The 23,314-nt window shown below is 45.0% G+C and overlaps 1 protein-coding gene across 1 annotated transcript in view; it reads right to left on the reverse strand.

The window, feature by feature from the left end:
* Positions 1-23,314, reverse strand: part of LOC133365167 (EH domain-containing protein 3) — a 39,326-nt gene that overhangs the window by 4,039 nt on the left and 11,973 nt on the right. Inside the window, exons 2-5 of the mRNA XM_061586655.1 lie at positions 23,040-23,216; positions 19,784-19,881; positions 12,514-12,926; positions 6,471-6,635 (exon numbers count right to left, since the gene is read on the reverse strand). Of these exons, the coding sequence (XP_061442639.1) occupies positions 6,471-6,635; positions 12,514-12,926; positions 19,784-19,881; positions 23,040-23,216 (853 nt within the window). The remainder of the gene's footprint in view (positions 1-6,470; positions 6,636-12,513; positions 12,927-19,783; positions 19,882-23,039; positions 23,217-23,314) is intronic.

The raw sequence follows: 23,314 nt of genomic DNA on the forward strand, positions 1-23,314 counted from the left end.
AAGCTCACTGGGTGACACTGGGCCAGTCACTGCCTCTAAGCCCATCCTACATCACAGGGTTGTTAAATGAGAAAGGCGAGAACCACGTATGGCATCTTCAGCTCCTTAGAGAAAAAGGTAGAGCATAAATGCAATTGGGTGTTAGAACAAATTAAACCAGAACTATCATTAGAAGCGAAAATTATGAAACTGAGGTTACCATACTTTGGACACATCATGAGAAGACACAATTCACTAGCAAAGACAATAATGCTGGGAAAAACAGAAAGGAGTAGAAAAGGAGGAAGGCCAAACAAGAGATAGATTGATTCTATAATTGAAGCACAGACCTGAACTTACAAGATCTGAACAGGGTGGTTTATGACAGATGCTCTTGGAGGTCACTGATTCATAGGGTCGCCATAAGTCATAATCGACTTGAAGGCACATAACAAACATTCTCATTGTGTTAGAGAGGAAGATAGGAGCAAGCTTGCTTCAAGCATCCCATTGGGTTGGATATGTTCTTTTGAATATGAATATATCCAAAAAAGATTCATGGGGTCGCCATAAGTAATGATAGACTTGACGGCATATGACAACAAAAATGACAAATTATTCACTAGCAAAGACAATAATGCTGGAAAAACAGAAGGGAGTAGAAAAAGAGGAAGGCCAAACAAGAGATGGATCGATTCCATAGAGGAAGCCAGACCTGAACTTACAAGATCTGAACAGGGTGGTTTACAACAGATGCTACTGGAGGTCTCCAATTCATAGGGTCGCCATAAGTCGAAATCGACTTGAAGGCACATAACAACAACAACATAAATGCAATAAATAAACAAACAAAAATTACATTTGCCACAGCATAAGAGATCAGCATAAGAGAAGTAGCCACAACGACCATCCCGCTGTGGCTTTTGCCATCTAGCAAGCCCAGTCAAGTGACAAGATGTGGACCGAGTGAATGTGCTTTAGGAATAAAAGGGTGGCATTCAATGCTGGTCTTACTCAGAGTAGATCCACTGAAGTTAATAGACATGGGTTCATTCATTTCAACGGGTCTATTCTGAGTAGGACGTAGCTGAATACAACCCAAAGCAAGCTGCCTTATACTGAGCGAGACCATTGGTCCATCTAGACAAGTACTGTCTACACTGACTGGCAGTGACTCTCCAGGGTTTCTCTACAACCTAGCTTCATCCAAGTAATCCACTCTTCAGAAACAACAGTACAGTAGGGCCCTGCTCATATGGCAGGTTACGTTCCAGGCCCCTGCCGAAAAGTGAAAACTGCTGGAAAGTGGGGCCTGCTGTATTTCAGCTGCCGCACTCCAGTTGATCGCCCCGCTGGTGCTGCCGTATTAGCGGAATGCGGTAAGGCAAGCGGGCCCTACTGTATTTTCATCCCCTTACAGGACATTTCTGCCCCAACAGGCTTTCTCAGCTGGCTGAAGTGGTCTCTGTCCTGGGCGTCAACTTTATTTTGTTTCAAATACATCTGCTGTCTTTTGTGTTTTTAACTGTTGTGTTTTGTTTTGCTGCTTTTATCGTGTATCGTCTTGAGATGATTGCAGAAGGCTGATAATGATAATAATGATTATATCCGTCTGTTCCACACAGACAGAGCTGGGAAATTACGTTAAGAAGGTAAGCAACTAGAAACAGACATGGCCTGATTATAGCTTATTGTTCTGCTCCACAGGCCTCAGATTATCAATCTGCATAACAATTTTACACACCGCTTGTTGAAGGCAAAAAAAAAAAAAAAGCCTCCCACTGGCTCCAGGGGATACAAGGGTAAGATCCTCTCTCACTTGCAGGCTATGAAGCAGCAAAGTAGATCTACTTCTTTAGAACAGAGGCTGAGATTCTTCTTTCATAGAATCATAGAATAGTAGAGTTAGAAGGGGCCTATAAAGCCATCAAGTCCAACCCCCTGCTCAATGCAGGAACCCAAATCAAAACATTCCCGACAGGTGGCTGTCCAGCTGCCTCTTGAATGACCTCCCTGTTCTCTGAGTCTACAAAGCAGCCTAACAACAACCAAGTTTCAAAAAGGTGCAGACTACTCGCTCATACAACGCTTGGAGGAAAGTCCGATTAAGATGTCAAGATACATAGCTAAACTGGCATTGTGCCGTCCTGGCTGCTATCGTGCCTGCCCTGCTCTGTTATGTCATAATACCATGCAACATGGGGGGAGGCGAGCGGTCATTTTGCGTTTAACCCAAGCTGCTTGCCATGATGACATACACACCACATTATGCTACCCACCAGGGCTGGGGTAGCCAGCCAATGTAGAGCTCTCTGGATATTGCTGAACTACAAACTCCCATCAGCACCAATGAGCAAGGTCACTAGTCAGGGATTCTGGGAGTTTGAGTCCAACACCTTGTGGAGGACACCAGTTTTGCTACCCGCGCCTAGGGTGCATGCAGGTGAAGCAGTCATACTCAGTGCCCTGACTTAAAGACAAGGCACCTTACAACACCGCACTTCAAGAAGGATGCAGACAGACTGGAACAGGTCCAGAGGAGGGCAATGAGGATGATCAGGGGACCGGAAACAAAGCCCTAGGAGGAGAGACTGAAAGAACTGGGCATGTTTAGCCTGGAGAAGTGAAGACTGACGGGAAATATGATAACACTCTTATTTATTATTATTATTATTATTTTTAAAACTTATATACCGCCCGACTAGCAATAGCTCTCTGGGCGGTGAACATAGATACAATAAAATACAATATAATACAAAAACATCAGTCTAAAATCAAATTTCACAATCTAAAAACAGCAAAGGCTAAAATCAAATTACAAACATTACAATCATTAACAAAAAATTAAAATGCCTCGGAATAGAGAAAGGTTTTAACCTGGCGCCGAAAGGATGATAGTGTCGGCGCCAGGCGAACCTCCTCGGGGAGACTATTCCATAGTTCGGGGGCCACCACTGAGAAGGCCCTTGATCTTGTCACTGCCCTCCGGGCCTCCCTATGAGTCGGGACCCGGAGGAGGACCTTCGTAGCAGACCGTAGTGTACGAGCCGGTTCATAGCGGGAGAGGCGTTCCGACAGATATCGAGGTCCCGCGCCGTATAAGGCTTTATAGGTTAATACCAACACTTTGAATTTGGCCCGGAAGTGTATTGGAAGCCAGTGCAAGCGGGCCAAAACAGGTGTTATATGGTCAGACCGCTTCGTTCTTGTTAGCAGTCTGGCCGCCGCATTTTGCACCAGCTGTAGCTTCCGAACCGTCTTCAGAGGTAGCCCTACGTAGAGCGCATTACAGTAATCCAAACGTGAGGTTACCAGAGCATGTACTACTGATGTAAGATCCTCCTTACTCAGGTAGGGACGTAGCTGGGCTACCAATCGAAGTTGGTAGAACGCATTCCGTGCCACAGAGGCTACATGAGCCTCAAGTGACAGGGAAGAGTCTAGAACGACTCCCAAACTATGAACCTGTTCCTTTAGGGGGAGTGTAACCCCATCCAGGACAGGATATGTATCCACCATCTGATTGGAAAAACCATCCACCAACAGCATCTCAGTCTTATCAGGATTGAGTCTCAGTTTGTTAGTTCTCATCCAGTCCATTGTCGCGTCCAGGCAACGGTTCAGCACATTGACCGCCTCACCTGAGGAAGATGAAAAGGAGAAGTAGAGCTGCGTGTCATCAGCGTACTGGTGACAACGCACTCCAAAACTCCTGATGACCGCACCCAACGGCTTCATATAGATGTTAAAAAGCATGGGAGACAAAACCGAACCCTACGGGACCCCACATTGCAGTACCCACGGTGTCGAGCAATGTTCCCCAAGCACTATCTTCTGGAGACGGCCCGCCAAGTAGGAGCGGAACCACTGCCACGCAGTGCCTCCAACTCCCAACTCCGCAAGCCTCTCCAGAAGGATACCATGGTCGATGGTATCAAAAGCCGCTGAGAGATCAAGGAGAATCAACAGAGTTACACTCCCTCTGTCTCTCTCCCGACATAGGTCATCAAATAGGGCGACCAAGGCCGTCTCAGTGCCGAAACCGGGCCTGAAACCCGATTGAAATGGATCTAGATAATCGGTTTCATCCAATAGCGCCTGGAGCTGGTCAGCAACCACTCGTTCCAAGATCTTGCCGAGATATGGAACATTTGCCACTGGTCTGTAGCTGCTGAAATCCTCTGGGTCCAGGGAAGGCTTTTTCAGGAGTGGTCTCACTGCTGCCTCCTTCAGACAGCCAGGGACCACTCCCTCTCGCAAGGAGGCATTTATCACTTCCCTGGCCCAGCCAACTGTTCCCTCCTTGCCAGTTTTTATTAGCCAAGAGGGGCAAGGATCTAGTACCGAAGTGGTTTCACGTACCTGTCCAAGCACCTTGTCCACATCCTCGAACTGAACCGACTGAAACTCATCCAACAAAACATGATAAGACTGTGCACCAGACACCTCACTAGGGTTAACTGCTATAAAATGAGAGTCTAGGTCCCGACGAATGCGTAAGATCTTATGCTGGAAGTGCTCAGCAAACTCATTGCAGCGGGCCACCGAAGTATCTACAGTGTCCTGAAGGCCTAGATGGAGTAGCCCTTGGACAACTCTAAAAAGCTCCGCTGGGCGGGAGAGAGATGCCTTAATAGTGGCGGCGAAATATTGTTTTTTCGCCGCCCTCACCACTCCTATATACCGCTTGGTGAAAGCACAAACCAGCGTATAGTTGCATTCATCAGGAGTTCGTCTCCATCTCCGCTCAAGGCGCCTCCTGTCTTGCACTTCAAGCACTTCAAAGGCTGTCACACACAGGAATGGCTAGGATCTTTTCTCGGTCACCCCAGAGTGCAGAACATGGTGTAATGGGCTCAAGTTACAGGAAACATCAACTGATTTCAACTGAACATCAGGAAAAACTTCCTAACTGTTAGAGTGGTACAACAATGGAACCAATGACCTAGAGAGGTAGTGGGCTCTCCAACACTGGAGGCATTTAAGGGGCAACTGTCAGGTGTGCTTTAATTTGGATTCCTGCATTGAGCAGGGAGTTGGACTTGATGGCCTAATAGGCCTCTTCCAACTCTACGATTCTATGGGTCTCTGACCATGCATTCTCCCACATGAGCCCGCCTGACCTTTAAGACCAGCAAGAAAAGCCCTGCTCTCCCCATGTATTCATTAAGACTCAAGGGGCGAGGTTTTCTTCCAGTAACGACCCCAGAACTATAGAACTTCCTGCCTGTGAATGCCTTCATTTGCTTTCATAGACAGTTACTGAAGGCATTTCTGTTCCTACCAGCTTTTGAAATAGGACATGCTTAAAATGCGTCCGCCGCCGTCTTTTATATTGTTAAGTGAGCATTTCTTCACACAGTGCAGTTAACCTACAGAATTTGCTCCCTAAGAGGCAGTGATGGCCCCCAACTTGGATGGCTTTAGAAGAGGATTAAGCAAATTAATGGAGCTAAAGGCTATCAGTGGCTAGTAGCCTTTGTAGTCCCTTTAGTACCAATCCCTATATATATATGTGTGTGTATGTATATGTATATGTGTGTGTATGTATATATATATATATAATATTTTATGTATTTTAATTGAATTTTATATATTTTAATGTTTTTGTGATTTTACTGTTTACAATTTTATTATGTACATGTTTGGTTTTATTTTTGTAAGCTGCCCTGAGTGCCCTATTATAGGGTAGAAGGGTGAGACAGAAATATTTTAAATAAATTAAAAATAAAATGTTCTGCCTCCACTGTTGGAAGCAGTATGCCTCTGAAGGCCAGTTGCTGGGAATCAGTATTGTTGCACCCTGGTCCTGTTTTCTGGCTTCCCATTGGGGCTACTGGTTGACCACTGTGAGAACAGGGTGCTAGACCAGATGGGTCCCCTCTGGCCTGATCCAGCAGCCAAGCTCTTACATTCTTAATGTTGTGACTATTTTAATTGTCTAATTTTGTATTCTGTGTTATTGATACTTATTGATTTATGCTAAATTTTGTTTTCATTCTGTTGCTATATATGTTATTTTCTGTTTTGTAAGCAGCTTTAAATGCTTTCACAGAAAAGATGAGTAAGAGTAGTAAACTAAGCAAAACCTGTATATCTACTGATTTCATTTGCATTCCCTGGCCTTTTGACCTTGTACCACATACCCATCTACCTACGTAGGGCACACCTGCCTCCAACTAAGTGGGCTAGGCCCCCCAAAAAACATATACCACATTGTTCATGCTACACAGGCCACTGATGTTTTACTACAGCAGATTAGCATGGCTATCTCTCTGCAGCTCAGAATGCACTGTTTCCCCCTCACAACAACAACCTGAACTGAAAATGAGATTATCTTCTGGGTGAAGGTATTCCTTCTAAACTGGAATGTCCCAGTCTCAGCGGATGCACAGTTCAGCTTTGCTTTAAAGCGACCTATTCAGTGCAGTTGAAACAGAGCCATTTCCCATTCCATGTCCTCAGATTCCCTTATTGTTCCTTGCACTCACTTGCATCTTTTTCAGATTTGGAAAGTCTCCTGGTGAAATCTGATGCTCCCGCTCGATCCGTCCGTAGATCTCCCCCAAATTGTTCACAAGTTCTTTCTTCTTATTGTCTTTGCCGAAGACGGATGGCATTTCCTTCTTAAGCGAGCTAATGATGTAAGCATGAACCTAAAAACATCACAGAGGGTGGTGTACATTTTTTTAAAAAAAGAGTAACAAGGGATCACCGAAACATTGCTATCTTATAATGCGCTTGTATTTACAGAATTGATAATCCACACTTCATTTTTTAAAATTTATTTATTTATTTATTGCATTTGTATACTGCCCCATAGCCAAAGCTTTCTGGGAGGTTTACAACATTCTCAGATCCCTCGCCAATCCCCCCTCCAAGTATTACCCTCCATTTCTATAGCAGTTTACAGTTAAAAACTGCTTTCTAGATATGTGAAAGCCCAGAAAAATTAGGGAAAAAACTGTTCCTTTTTTCTTGATTTCCACCCCCAGGCCTTCACATCTCTGCTGCTTTCCAATTCTTACCTTGTTTATCCTCAAGATAACTCACAAGGACAGTTCAGGTTCAGAGACTATGATGGTTGGGGCAGGACCATGGCTCAGCAGTAGAGAATCTGTTGCATACAAAAGGTCCTAGGTTCGACTTCCGGGAAGGGTGACTTAGCCTGTGCCTGCTTTTGAGACGGGCTCCTGCCTCAAAAGAAGCTTATTCAGATATATCAGTCAGTTTTTTCTTTTTTTTTTGACTGATTAAACTTCTCCCGGGTAGGGAGAAACGAAGAGATTAACCTCAAAGCCTATTTTTGTTGGGACGACCAGATCTCATTAATTTATGGGACGAGGTCCAGCCGACGAAGGTGGGACGGATTTTTAACAGCAAGCTCTATCTGATAAAGCGAACGTTCACCTTATCTTCTAAGAGAGAACGCACTAACAGGCAAGCACCCTTCTTTCTATATTTTTCTTTTACTTGACTTAAATTGTTGCTGTTTAAAAGAGATTTGCCAGATTGATCAGTTTTTGACATCTCACTGGGGAGCCATAACTTCTCTCTGCTACGCACTAATTAATAGCTTATCTCTGTTTTTGTTGCAAAAAGCTGTCCTGGATTTGCATTCTAAAGATATACACAGAAGAGGGATTTCTATTCCAGATTTTTATTTTGAAAAATATTATACTGTTTTGAGACTACTCTCTTTTTGGTCTATTTTATTTTGACGAATCTGTTTCTTGACGACCGCCATTAATTGTTTCGATCCTGGGAACTGCATTTTGTTTACTTAAGCATGGAGAGATAAGGCTGTCTGCTCTGTTTATACTGTGATGTCACCAAGTTTGGAGTATTAACCCAATTGTTGCTGAAATAAGAAGTGGTTTTCCTATATTTTTCTTTTAAAATGGCAATTAAGAAAGTGGCTGAAAATCTGGAAATAACTATGTTTCAGAAAATAATGGATGAGATTGAGATAATGAAAATTGAATTGAGTAAAATGAAGCAGGAGATTAAAGATATAAGGGTCCCTGTGAGAGAGGTGACCCTGGAAGGGGTCCCTGTGAGAGAGGAGACCCCGGAGATTGGAACAGGGGTCCCTGTGAGAGAGGTGACCCTGGAGACTGGAATAGGGGTCCCTGTGAGAGAGGAGATCCCGGAGATTGGAACCAACGTGGAACAGGAACAAGATTTGGAGTCTATGGACTTTAGAAATAAAATCTATTGTTTGGAACTCAATGTTGTCTCTGAAGAAATGAATGAAGATTCTAGAGATAAAGTTATCAATGGCATGGATGGTCTTCTGGACTGGAATGATGTGATGGAGCCCAATATAGAGAAAATCTATGGAATTGACTGCAGCCATGTGACAGTGGAAAAACTTTTAGGAGATGACCCAGTGTATTTTGAAAGGAAGAACAGAGATATGATTTTGCAGCAGTATTTCAGCAACCTATTCAGAATGGATGGCAAGAAAATATTTGGGATGGGGGTAATCCCCATCGGACTCTTGCTATATGACTATGGCTTTGACAGCAGGGTTATTGTGGAATACTGATGATGGAGGATTGGATATTGAAGTTGCTGGACTTGACAGGACTGCTGAAGATGGAAGATGGAAAATGGAACTAGTAGAGATGGTGGAACAATGGCTACTGAGATTATTGAACCTAACAGATTCTGATGTGATGGATTAATTGAAATGTTTATTTTGACTATGGTTATGACAATAAGATTATCATAATTAGTAATGAGATGGATTAATCGATATGCTTATCTGGAAAAAAAAATTGATGGATGTATTTCTTAGGGAATTGAAGCCTCTCTTTGACTTTTTGTGGAAGGAATGGAGTGATGTTTATGAGATTTGATGATTGAGTGGGATGGCTACTGGAGGAAAGTGATTTTATGGTATGACTTGAGAGACGGGATTGTTGTATGTTGTAGACTTATAACTGATTTGATCTTTGACAGATGGGAAGTCAATATTTTACTCTTTATTTTTTATTTTTGTTTGTTTTTTTCTTTTTTTCTTTTTGTTTAACTATTTTTGATTTTGTTTTTTGTCTTTGAATGTTTTATGATTTTGTCTTGTATGTTTTATGAAAATCTGAATAAAAATTATTGAAAAAAAAAAAAAAAGGTCCTAGGTTCAATCCCCAATGGCGACTCCAGGTAGGGCTGGGAGACAACCCTTTCAAAAATCCTGGAGAGCCACTGCCAGTCAGTGTACACAATACTGAGCTAGAAGGAACAATGGTCTGACTCAGTATGCAGCAGCTTCCTATGATGTGCCCAAACATCACGGCTGAGGAGAGTTGCTGTCCAAAACATCTGCAGGGCACCAGGTTGGCAAAGGCTTAGTGGATAATGTCAAGAGCTGGATGGAGTGGTCAGGATTTAGATCTCCACTCAGCCATGGAAGTCACCCGGTTGCTGCGAACAGCCTCAAACCTTGGCTACTTCTACACTGGGCCTTTACTATGGAATAGCCATGCTTGCGTTGCTGACTTTGTTCAGAGCATTATGAACAGAAAACATGCTCCCATGTTTTCCCTGATCAGCTTTTCCCCCACCGCCTCCCCCCACAAGCTGGGAGACCGGGGTTCGAATCCCCACACAGCCATGAAGCTCACTGGGTGACCTTGGGCCAGTCACCGCCTCTCAGCCTCAGAGGGAGGCAATGGTCAACCCCCTTACCATGAAAACCCTATTCATAGTGTTGCCATAAGTCGGAATCGACTTGAAGGCAATCCATTTCCATTCATATAATAAAAAAGCAACCCCACAACAACAACAACAACAATTTATTGTTATTAATTAAATTCCTATCCCACCTTACTTCCCAAAGGGAGCCCAGGGCGGCGAATGGACTAAACACTTAAAACATATTAAAACATCTCAAAAACAAGCATCTTAAAAATAAAACATTTTTTAAAAAATATTTTTAAAATGTTTAAGAACACCATAAAAAGCAATTCCAGCACAGACACAGACTGAGATAAGGTCTCTGCTTAAAAGGCTTGTTGAAAGAGTAAGGTCTTTAGGAGGCGCCAAAAACATAAGATTGTCTAAGTTTTAAGGGGAAGGAATTCTAAAGGGTCAGTGCCACTACACTAAAGGTCCGCTTCCTATGTTGTGCGGAACGGACCTCCTGATAAGATGGTATCTGCAGGAGGCCCTTACCTGCAGAGCATAGTGATCACCTGGATATATAAGGGATAAGATGATCTTTCAGATATCCTAGTCCCAAACTGTGTAGAGGTTTGTACAGCAAAACCAGAACCTTGAACTTAGCCAAGAACTAATATGTAGCCAGTGCAATTCTTTCAGCAGTGGGGTGACATGTTGGCAATACCCGGCCGCAGCAAGCAGCCACACCACCACATTTTGCACCAGTTGCAACTTCTGGACCAACCTCAAGGGCAGCCCCTGCATACAGCACAAGACAGTAATCCAGCCTGCAGGTTACCAGTGCGTGGACAACAGTGGTCAGGCCATCCCGGTCCAGAAACGGCCACATCTGTCTTACCAGCCAAAGCTGATAAAAGGCACTCCTAGCCACTGAGGTCACCTGGGCCTCTAGCGACAAAGACAGATCCAGGAGCGCCCCCAGACTACAGACCTGCTCTTTCAGAGGGAGTACAACCCCATCCAAAGCAGGCAATTTACCAATTATCCAGACTCAGGAACCACCAACCCACAGTGCTAGGATTCAGACTCAGTTTATTGGCCCTCATCCAGCCCACCACCGAGTCCAGGCACTGGTCCAGGGCTTGCACAGCCTCTCCCGATTCAGATGTTACAGAGAAATAGAGCTGGGCATCGTCAGCGTACTGCTGACACCTTGCTCCAACTCTCCTGATGACCGCTCCCAAGGGTTTCATATAGATGTTACACAGCATGGGGGACAAGATGGTACCCTGTGGCACCCCACAGCACAACTGCCAGGGGGCTGAAAGACAATCATGCAATGCTGTTCTCTGAAGATGACCCAGGAGATAGGGTCGGAACCACTGTAAAACAGTGCCTCCAATACCCATCTCACCAAGTCGGATACCATGGTCAATGGCATCAAAAGCCGTCGAGAGATCAAGTAAGAATAAAAGGGTCACACACACCCGTCCTTTTCCCGAAAAAGGTCATCCATCAGGGCGACCAAAGCCGATTCAGTCCCATATCCAGGTCTGAACCCAGATTGGAATGGGTCAAGATAATCTGGATAATGGAACCGCTGCACAATTTGGTGTAGGTTATTTTTTGAGTCTGGCTATGGCCTGAATAGATTGCTTTACCCATTTCCTTCTCTACGGTTTGTCTCTCCTCTCTAGGAGTCAGTTCCATCACTTTAACCCTTCCCTTTCCAAATAGCATTATCAGTTTTTCCTTTCTCTAAATTGCAGCTGGTGGTGGTGGGAAGAGAACCATAATCAGCAGCACAGCAAGTGGGAAGCATTTCCCTTTTTACCCCTGCAATATGTAATAAAGACCCTCCCATCCACTTGGGGGCTGGAGAAAGAGGGTCTGCCCACGCAGCTACAGAATGTTATTTAGATGCCAGAAGCCTGGAAGAAGAGCTGCTATTTCACTTTCAGCTTGAAGCAGACAAGCAGCGATTGGGTGCTGCTAAATTGTCCATACCCTGAAGCCCCTTCTGAATGTGAATAAAGCCCACCCACCTAGGGAAATACCAAGGCAATTTTATTAGAAATGTAAGATTACCCAACATCCTGCCGCCTCTGTTTGCGGCTGTCCTTGATGCCTCACAGAGAGATAGCCTGTCTCCAAGCACAAAGGTGATTCTGGAAGATATGGCCAACAACTGATGCCCCTGAGGTTCCAAACCCAGCATTACCCATAATATCCTAATCTGATCTTCATTCATTCATGGGATTCCTTTTCACTAGTTACTGCTACCATATTGTTATGACTGCAAGAGAAGATGTCAACACCAGCACCTTTTTCTGCGTGGGCCTTGAACAGTACTCTCTTGTATGCCTCATGCCAAGCTTTGACTGATTATCGCCTTTCCTCAGACTTGAGGACTAGCTACCGCTGGGGGCATGGCGTCCTGGATCTAGCTCCAGTTTAATGATACATTCACACCTGTTTGCCCCCTTGCTTTCCATTCCAGCTGGTCATCATAAGAGCTCCTTTTTGACTTTTAAGAATTGGCACCTGAGTTTGCTTTTTCTTCCTTCTTCCCTCCCTGAACCTTTTTTCCTTTTGTGTCATGACCCTTTTAGATTGTAAACTTGCAGGCAGGGATTGTCTTTGTTTTAAATGATTTATGTGTAAGCTGCTCCGAGAGCCCTTTTGGCTAACGAGCAGGGTACAATTGCTCTAAATAAATCAATAGTAAAACACAGAAGATTTACAGCAGTCAGTCTGCTTTGGGAAAGATTCCTTTCAGGTGCTCATTTCTCCATGATTGGGACGGGCCCATTTGTGCAGGCAAAAGCTTTCCTTGAACACCCGATTCCTAAATTCCCCACTGGAGACTTCTTCCACACACCTGGGCAGGCCATTAGAGAGACTCACCTTGGCTAGCCGTGCCCGTTTAATGAGATCGTTCAGTTTCCGAAGGGCTGCATTGCGGGGCAAGCTCTGTATGTCCCTGAAGAGGTCCTGCTCTTCGGCCTCAAAGAGCTTCCGATTATCCGGGATGAGCAATGGGTGAGACCAGAAGGAGCCGATGTACACCCTGATCACCTCGGGCGTGTTGACAATCTTCCCCAGCGACCACATGAGGGCCCCATAAACCCTCATGAGCTGCTGGGTCTCGATCTGGTCCGCTTTGTTGAGCACCACCCTCATTTTATCCTCGTGGTTCTTCAGGGCTTTGATGACCTCCGAGAATTCATCTGAGATGTCTAGCTTGTGGGCGTCGAAGAGGAGAATGATGCGGTCCACCCGCTCCGCAAACCACTCTAGGACAGCAGCAAAGTCATAGCCTTTTGGGGGGAAAGAGAGAAGAGAGCCCCATAAGGACAGAGACAATACCACACAGCAAGAGGTGGGGGGAATCTTTTCTCAGCCCAAGGGCCACACTGCTTCGTGGGGGTCCTTCTGGGGGCCACATGCCAGTGGGCGGGGCCAGAGTCAAAAGCAGGTACAGCAATGGATGTAACTCTTGGTCCATTCCGGCCAGGCCAAAGTCAGGAGGTTTCTACAGTCATAGACAGCACACACCTGTCTCCCCCCAGGCAAGGAAGAGGCGTTAATCGCAGTTCAAGGACACTTTCCAGCCAGGTAAAAAGCACTAGAGGAGGCACACAGTGGAAGTTCCATGTCAGTGTGGCTGCGGAATCCGCTCTGGGTTTTAGCCTGAACTTTGAAGGAGTTCTCCAAGGTGCTTTTTGGACAGCTCCTCGAAAGTGTGAGCTAAAACCTGGAACAGATTTCACAGCCCCGCTGACATGGAGCAGGGTGGTGAAGGGCAGGAACAGAGAGAGACCTGGAGGGATGAATTTGGTCCCCGCTGCTGTATGGGATACATTTACAGCTGGCTCCTGGAGTCAAAATTAATCAGCAGCGGCCCTGTCACCTTGAAAATGAAATGGGCTGCCTTCAATCCTACTTATGGCGACCCTACAAATAGGGTTTTCATGGTAAGTGGTATGCAGAAGTGGTTTACGATTGCCTCCCTCTGAGGCTGAGAGGCAGTGATTGGCCCAAAGTCACTCAGTGAGCTTCATGGCTGTGTAGGGACCCTGGTCTCCCAGGTCGTAATCCAACACCTTAACCTCTACACCACACTGGCTCTCCGCCCTGTCACCTTAGCTTAGGGGAAACACCACGCACATACTCTGTGGGGTCATTAAGTAGACTGCTCTGGCACACTTTATTGTGTCCTTACGCCATTTATTTATTGCATTTGTATACCACCCCATAGCCAAAGTTCTCTGGGCGGTTTACAACAATTAAGTTCAAACACAGCTAATCCTTCCCATGTTGCAAATCAAAGCTGATGCTAGCTACGGGTGATGGGTCATCCTCAAAAACATCTGGAGGGCCACCAAGTTGGTGAAGGCTGCATTAGTACATGGCAGCTGAAATGCAGCTGCAGTCAGCACTTAGAATGCAGCGCTCCCCATTTCATGGAATCCAATGTGTCACAAGCTACAGCAACAGGGTTTGGACATTTTGTAGCACATGCACACTGCAGCATCAATATCTGAATTCGTTTTCTCCATTTCGCACACTTCCTGCTTCGTATCTCTACGAAATTAAAATTATTTGCACTTGGAGAACAAGCAACTTGCCCAGAGCAGGGAGACTGGATGAGGATATAGGACCCCTCCACAGACTTGCCACGTCTTGTTTTGTTGCCTGTGTCTGCGTACAGTAGGGAACCTAAGAGCATAAGGAGAGCCTGCTGGACCAGCCCAGTGGCCCATCTAGTCCAGCATCCTGTCCTCACAGTCAGATGCCCATGATGGGAAGCCCGCAAGCAGGACCTGAGAGCAAGAGCCACTCTCCCCATTTAGGATTCCGAGCAGCTGTTATTCAGAGGCACACTGATCTGATCATGGAGACAGAGTACAGCCATTATGGCTGGTAGCCATTGATGGCCTTACCCTCTGGTAAGCTCTCTTGCAGCCTTCGGGGAGCAGTCTGCTTTTGCAATACAAAGGTGCAAAAATTATTGATGCTGTACATTAGGCCTAGCCAGGAACAGGCTAAGAACGGCTTATGATTTCTCCAAAAGAAAAACAAACATACTGCAAAAGGGACATTTTGGTGGAAACATCTTGGCTACAGCAATTCTCAAAGCAGAACTGCCCAAGTGACTTTTCACAGCAGTGTATTTGTACTGCGTTCTCAGCCAAGAGAAGATATGTGTCCGACTTCCAGAACTAACATTTACATTAAGGCAAAAGCAGTGCAGGATACATTGCAGTTCACATATTGCTCGAGGGCTGGTTGTACAATGAAGGGAAGAGGACACCAGATTCAGATATCTCCACAGCAGGAATAAGCTCAACTAAATCACTACAGCTGGATTGATTTAAAATCATTCCGCAAGGGCAGAACTGTGTTTCAAGTTTCTGAATGATCTCATCAATATTAAAAAGCCTGTTTCCATGAACTAAACATCTCCCACATGTACACAAAAACCCAGTCTTGACCCCCAATATTTTGTTAGTTTTGCAACCAGGTCACTTATTCTTGGTCAGATTTGTCAACTATTATGCAGATTTACAAATCTCTTCCAACAACAATGCTTAAAGGCCAAGCTTGTGAAAAATTTTGGTATCTGCTACTGATCAACCCAAGATCAGACCCTAAAAAGATCTTCTGACGAGGTTGGTCGGTGCGTAGGAAAACACAGCTCCCGTGATTAGTTTTTCCAAATATTGACCTGCTAAATGGTTCACATAACATGGGGCTTGTCCTTGCAGATAAGTGAGTTTTAATGCTGTGCAACAGAGGACTCCAATGCAACAGGTGCACTAGCAGAAGCCGACGTTGTAAGAGATTGCGCAATCTATTGTGCAACAAAGCTACTAGCAACCTGCTTATCCAAATAAATAAATAAATAAACCTGCTTATCCATTCTCTTGCACAACAACATTCCTTGGTTGCAAAACATTTGGCCAGCAAAACAAGTCTACCGCTAAGTGACATCCTAAGCGTATCTCCTGGTGTGACTGATATGGACATTAACACTCACTAAGCAGTGTGAGAGTCAGCCTCCCTCCCATGAAAGCAGCCTTTCCCAACCTCGTGCCCTCCAAAGGTTTTGGATTACAGTTCCCATCAGTCCCAGCCAACATGGCCGTCATGAAGCAAACAACATGGCCATCCTGGCAGGGGCTGATGGAAGCTGTAGTCCAAAACAACTGGAGGGTAAACATCTTGAAAACGTTTTTTCTGTTGGACATTCTTTCTTCAAGAGCCAACACGGTTAAAAGTGTGTGGCTTTGTTTCCCCTGTGAGCCTAAATGATATATGCTGTTGGAGGGAGTGAAATGCGAGGATTTCCGCGGTTCCAAGAAACCACTGTACTAGGGTTATAATACGTCTTCCTGGCCTAAGGCTGCAATTTAATGGTCAGAGACTTACATGATGAAATTAAGCTAGCAACAAGTTCTCCAGTGCTGTGCTAATAGAATGCTCGAGAAAGTGTGGCGGCACCTACCCTGTGGAATTCTCTCCCCTTAAATATTAGGCAGAGAGCCAGTGTGGTGTAGTAGTTAAGATGTTGGACTATGTCCTGGGAGACCAGGGTTCGAATCCCCACACAGCCATGAAGTTCACTGGGTGACCTTGGCCCAGTCACTGCCTCTCAGCCTCATGAAAACCCTATTCATGAGTCACCATAAGTCAGAATCGACTTGAAGGCAAGTACATTTAAATATTAGGCAGGTGCCCTCTCTGCTATCTTTTCAGCGCCTTTTGAAGACTTTCCTCTTTCAACTAGCCTTTTAAGTTGAGACCTATCCCAGTCTGCGTCTGTGTCGGCGTGGCTTTTTAATATGTTTTTTTTAACCTTTTTTTAAAAAAAACAAAAACAAAACAATGTTTTTTAAACCTTTTTTAAAAGATGTCTTTAAAGCTTTTTTAAAAACATGTTTTTAAAGTTGTTTTGTTTTAATGTATTTTAAGGTCTGTTTTTATGATGTTTTAAAGTATTTTTAGTGCTTTTGTTTACTGCCCTGGGCTCCTGCTGGGCGGGAAGGCGGGATATAAATCAAATAATTAATAAAAAATAAAAAAATAAGTGAGTTGCTGTTATCAGAAATATTGCTTTGTCTTCGAGTGTGGCACAGAAATGGAAACTGTGCTGTGCAGAGAGAAGACTGTCTAGGAATGGCACCACCGCTAGTGTTCACTGTACACCAGGCAAGGATGCTTGACTATCATCCCTCAGTTCTGCTAATGGACTCTACAGCCTACATCAATATGCTTTGTTATGCAGAAAACCTTGTGACTGAAGAATCAGCCCCCACAAGCCTATGCCTTCATTTTAACATGCAGTCAAGTTTCTAGTTCTCAGCACAAGTGGCAAGAGCGCTGTTACACTCATGTCATGCTTGCAGGCTTCCCACAGACATCTAACTGGCCACTGTAAAAACAGGATGCAGGACTAGATGAGCATTTGCTCCGATTCAGCAGAGCTCTTTTCATTTATTTATTTATTATTTTATTTATACCCCACCCTTCCTCCCAGCAGGAGCCCAGGGCGGCAAAGAGAAACACTAAAACACTCTAAAACATCATAAAAAGACCTTAAAATACATTAAAACAAAACAACGTTAAAAACATTTAAAAAAAAACACTTTATATGTTTATATCCCATTAAGGAAAGCATCTCAACATCCCAGGATTCTTAAGAGCAACCAAAGACTGCAAGATACAGAAATTAAACATGCTTAACTTCCATTGGAAAAAATCATGGGGGCAGTACTGAGCTAGATGGAACAATGGATCTGATTCAGTATAGGCAGCCTCCTATGTAGGTCACTGGGCAAGAGGTAATCCAATCCCTACTTCACATATAAAGGATATGTCATAAGTGTGCCTCAGACAGTTTGCTACTTATCAAGACCCCAGCAAATACACAGCTGGCTGGTGTGGCTAATGATCCTTCCAAACTGTCCCAGTGTCCCACGCAAGGACTCTGTTACGCTTCAGGGAAGAGGCTGCAAGCAGATCAGAGATTGAGAAAGGGACAGGTGACCTTCTCGAGAACAGCCTTGATGAGTTTTGCTGCAAGATAATTTCTCTTTTCCCGCTATGAGAATGACTAAGGAGGTCAAAAGAACTCTGCAAAGTGGCTCAAGCCTCATTTCACACAAGGGCCTGCTCGCAAATGAACTGAGGAAAAATAAAATTTAGAAGGAGGGGCACCAGACATGGAGAGTGAGAAGGGTCAAGGCAATACGGATAGACCCCAGCGAGAAACCTAGTTTTAGCTGAGCAAACATTGGCTACAGCTATTTATAGAAAATATTTTTCATTTAAAAAATGAATTGAGAAAAATAAATAGAACATCCCTTGAGCCAGTTGTTACTCCATGTGGCAATTTGAATGAAATTTAGCTACAATAATTACACAGAATTACATCAATCACCTGTGCAAGCGCGTGTGCGCACGTGTATGTGTGTATGTGTGTGTGTGTTTGTGTGTGTGTGTGTGTGTGTGAGAGAGAGAGAGAGAGAGAGAGATTGTTTTAAAAGCTTACAAGCATTTCTAAACAGCTTAATATTTAAGATCTCTAAGCGGCACAGAAAACTACGAACAAACTATTATCATAAAAACAGAGATAAAACAAAAATCTAGTATCAACAGGGTCCAATCTCATGGGTCAGGTAAAGCTAGCAGAAGTGGTTCTGTCATGTTCTCTGGCCATGACCCCCTCAAGCTCAGCACAAGGTTCAGGCAGAGCGGAGTCATTGCCCTGCTCTGGAACTTTCCAGGCCAGAGGGCACTGCCCTGCTGGACGAAGACGGCCTGCCCCCAACACAAACTCCTTCACCCCTATGTGTAGGATCCAGTGGCTGAAAAATAATACCAGGGCAAATTCAAGGTCCTTGTATTAACTTACAAGGCCTTTAACAACTTGGGTCCAGGATACCTTAAGGACTGCCCAATTCCCGATATTCCTGAGCTCTCCAGGGGAGTCTGTTATTGGTGCCCCATGGCTCAGATGCACGGCCTGTATCCTCTGGGAGCCATGCACTCAGTAGGGCAGCCTGATTCTCCGGTCCAGCCGAGATCAGTCAGGCCCCCTCCCTGTTGAACTTCAGGCACTTAACAAAGACGATTCTATTTCAGCAAGCATTTTAAGTTAGTTATGCTATGCCTGTTTATGGCACTTACGTTTTTACTTGTGGTTTTTGTTTGTTTTGAACACTGTATTACTTTTGATTGATAGATTGTTTTACTGAATTGCATGCAAACCACTTTGTATCAATCTATGGTGTAAAGCAGTCTATAAATACTGGCAAATGAATAAGGCAGTGGCCCTTTAAGGAAGGGCTCAAGAGCTCCTCGGGCTGGAGCAGGCTAAGCAGGACCAGCCTTCTGTACCTTGCTGAAACAACAGCTCCCTTTGTGGGATAATGCATGGGCCAGCGCTGTTCAAGGTCCTGACAGTCTCTGCCTTGGCCGATGTGATGCAAACCAACCAGCAAGTACCTCTGCTGCATTCCACTCCCCTGGAACAGGACAAGGTACAGGGCTTGCTTCAAATTAGGATGGTGCCACAGTTTGCTTTTCCAAGTGCCTCCTTAAGCCATTTTTATTCATCCAGGCATTGGTTTTACAGATGGAGTTCATGTATTCTTAGCAGATAACTGAGTAGGTAGTTAACTGAGTATTTCTTTGTTTTACACGCTGCCACAATATTTTCGAATGGTGGCCAGTTTATAAGTCCTTTATATAAACACATTTTTACTACAGAGGCTAATAAAATCAGGCATTCCATTCTGATTTCCCCCTCTGGGATCAAATTTAAAGGACAATCCAAAATTGTAAGGACATTCCCAACCCAATACTGTGATCACCGAAAACCATTAAAATAATATGCTCAGCAACACCTACTCAATCACGGCTCATAGCTCCACGCCAGTGGAATCCACTCCAGGTCTTAGTCCAAACTTTCAAGGAGCTGTCCAAGGTGCTGAAAAGTTCGGACTAAAACCTGGAGCGGATTGCACTGCCCCACTGGCATGGAGCCACCAGCTATCACTGCACCTACTTGACCTGCGTGCTTCTAAGGTTCAACACAAGACTTAAGCCATTATTCCAAGAGGAAGTGGGGCCCCGTTCCATCGTTAGAAGCTGGCTCTTTCTCCTTTACCTCGGCTAATTCTTTGTTTTTCCCCAGAAAGGATCCCTGGAGTGTCGATCACACTGATGCTCTCCAGCACGGCATTTGGCAGCTGAGCACATACAAATCTAAGACAGAAAACGACACAAGGAAAAAAATGTCACAATAAAATAATGGGAGGGAAGGAGAGGGACAGTATTTAGAAAGGGCGTGAAACTAAGTCTGGCCCCATCAATTCCCTCTGAAACCCTCCAGTGTATGTTGTAACTGTCAAAGCGGTACAACAATGGAACCAGTGACCTAAGGAGGTGGTGGGCTCTCCAACACTGGAGACCTTCAAGAGGCAGCTGGACAGCCCCCTGTCGGGGATGCTCTAATTTGGATTCCTGCACTGAGCAGAGGGTTGGACTCAATGACCTTATAGGCCCCTTCCAACTCTACGATTCTAGGAGTATTCTGCATAGTCACATCCTGAAGTCAGTAATGGACATCCGGTGATATCTGACAGCCTGCCTGAAAGCATATTTAGTACTTGACAATTGCTGCTTTGGGGTCCTTTGGCAGGAAGGGCAGGCCATACATTTAACAAATAAACAAACTATGGTTGGCACACTGTCAAAGTTGAAGGGAGGGATAGGGAACCTGTGGCTCTCCAGATGTTGCTGGACTACAATATGCATCATCCCTGACCATTGGCCATGCTGGCTGGGGCTGATGGGAGTTGTAGTTCAAAAAAGTAACTTTTCCAAGCTCTGAATTCAACACACTTTAAACCATCCCCCCATCAGTGTTGCGGCTGACTGTGTTTGTGCTGTGTCATTTCAGACTGCCTAGGCGGGCTCACGACGGAATAACAATAAATAAATGATGCTCATTACTATTTATAGGATGATGTAAGTTTCCTAATTAAGGAGCATTCAGTCATGCGAGCCCAGCCTGCAGTCCGAAATGGTACAGTCCAAACCCAAGCATGTTCACCGCACTGAAGATCAGACCTTAGTCACCAGCCAAAATTCATTTTGAACCCCCAAACTAGCAACAACTACTTGTTCAATCAGGGGTGGGGCCCCTCTGGCCTATCCCGGCATGCCAGGGGGTCCAATTTGGCCCATGAGGCCATTTTTCTAAAACCATGCCCACCTGTTAATCAGCAGATGTCATTCTGATGAGCTGGTAATGTCAACTGAAGGATGGGATTCAGTTCTCTGCTGATGTGCCTGACCAGCAGGATTTAACCCCGTTCATAAAATGAGGAGCAGGGGATTAAATCCTACTCAGTTTAGCTGTGTATGTCAGTTCCCCTTTATCCCCATAAGCTAATTAGCAGGGTTTTAAATCCTGTTCAGACACCTACAGAGAGCAGGATTGAATTCGCTGCTCATCAGCTGTGGAGCTGAGAGTTCAATCCTGCTCTGTGCTTTGCTAGTTATCTCATCCCACTGCATGTATCAACTCTGACATTATGATGCCAGCTGATTGACAGGTGGGCAGCCCTGTCACCGGCTAAACTCGGCCAGCGGGAGCGGAGGGGGAGATGTAGATCCAGCCCATTGGGCCAAAAGGTTTCCCTGCCCCGTGTTAAATGGTTTGCACACAAGTACTGCCAAGGCAGGCCCTGCGTATAAAAAGGCAGAGAGCAGAACATCTGTCTCTTTAACACCAGCATGTTGCTTTCTGCCCTTATGTTTTGGAAAGAGCATCCTTGATTATTCAGCTGTTCAAACACAAATTAAATCTAGGTCTCACACTGGCAGGTTTCTAACCCCACTCACTCTCCAAGCTCTCCCTCCAATAGTTAAAGTCAAAGTCGGCTGTGGAGAGAAAAGTATTCATGTGTTCAATTTAGGGTTTCTCTGCAAGGGTTAGTTTTTCTTTCTTTTTAGCATTCCCCTCTGCAGGAGTCCTGACCTGCAGTCATCTCAGCCCCTTATCAGCTGACAGAGCACCGGGCTAATTAAATGCCAGAGAAGTCAGAAGGCAGATTTGGCCAGGAACTTCTTGTTATGTGCCTTCAAGTTGACCATGACTTATGACGACCCTATGAATCAGCGACCTCCAATAGCATCTGCCATGGACCACCCTGTTCCGATCTTGCAAGTTCAGGTCTGTGGCTTCCTTTATGGAATCATCTTTGGCCTTCCTCTTTTTCTACTCCCTTCTGTTTTCCCCAGCATTATTGTCTTTTCTAGTGAATGTCTTCTCATGATGTGTCCAAAGCATGATAACCCCAGTTTCATTGTTTTAGCTTCTAGTGATAGTTCTGGTTTAATTTGTTCTTGTTGTTGTTATGTGCCTCCAAGTCGATTTTGACTTATGGCGACCCTATGAATCAGCGACCTCCAAGAGCATCTGTCATGAACCACCCTGTTCAGATCTTGCAAGTTCAGGTCTGTGGCTTCCTTGATGGAATCAATCCATCTCTTGTTTGGCCTTCCTCTTTTTCTACTCTCTTCTGTTTTCCCCAACATTATTGTCAGGAACTAAGACTGCACAAAGGCATTGCTCTCTTTGGGCCCGGTCCGGAAACAGCATTCACAGAACTGTTTAAACCAGCCTTCCCCAGCATGGTGCCCTCCAGATGTTTAGGACTGCAACTCCTATCAGCCCCAGCCAGCATAGCCAGACTGGGGAAGGCTGGTTTAGACTAGCCCTGGAGTACTACAAGGCTGCAGTCTTTGCCTAAGGAGAATAAGCCCGGAAGGCGCACAACGCAAAATGCATTGTGTAGGTGATAGCGCAGACAGGACTCAAAGACCACTCTGACAATAAGCAGGGATGCCCAACAGAACCCCAGTCAGGAGCTGCTGAGCTTTTTGTGCACTGGCTTTTGCATTGTAATTTGGGTTGTATCCCATCTTGGCTATTCTGCTTGCACCACAGACTTCGACTTGCACAACGCCCCCCTCCTCTCCCCTGCAGAGCCCCTCCACCCTGGACTACCCTCAAAATTTGTTCCATAGGGTTGGGGGGATCCTCCAGAGCAGATTTGGGGTGTGTGAGGGGAGGGGGAGAGGAACTCCATTCATGCAGGAATGGATGCAACCCTGTATTTGGAAGCCACTTTGAGTGCCACATGGCTAAAAAGAGATGCTGAAAATTTCATTAATGTTTGGAAACAGAATTAAAATTTGCAGACATAAAAATTAATGCAGTGCATGATTTTTCTAACACAAACATAAAACCCAGATTGCCCCTAATCCTAACCCAAGGAATTGAGCTCTCTGCTGCACCTAGGACTGCTGCATGATAAAGCAGCTCTCGATGGGAAGGAGATCCACCCACTGACCTGTTCAAGAAGGCATTGCCAAAGGCATTGAGTTTCCTGAAGGGCTTTTTGGGATCCACCACCAGGGCATTCCCAGGAATGATGCCCTCCACATCGCCCTGCATCACAGCAATGAAGGAGTCTGTCGTGGGCTCTGGCCCGATCCTCATGCCAGGAAAATCTTGTTCAAGGAGGTACCTAAGAGTGAACATAAGAGCATTAAGATGTACCATAGGCTCAGCTAAGTTGGAGAGACAATGCACGTCCAGAGGATTGTCACTAGTTGTAGATCCAGC

Source organism: Rhineura floridana, chromosome 10, assembly GCF_030035675.1.
Source record: "Rhineura floridana isolate rRhiFlo1 chromosome 10, rRhiFlo1.hap2, whole genome shotgun sequence".
Classification (NCBI taxonomy): Eukaryota; Metazoa; Chordata; class Lepidosauria; order Squamata; family Rhineuridae; genus Rhineura; species Rhineura floridana.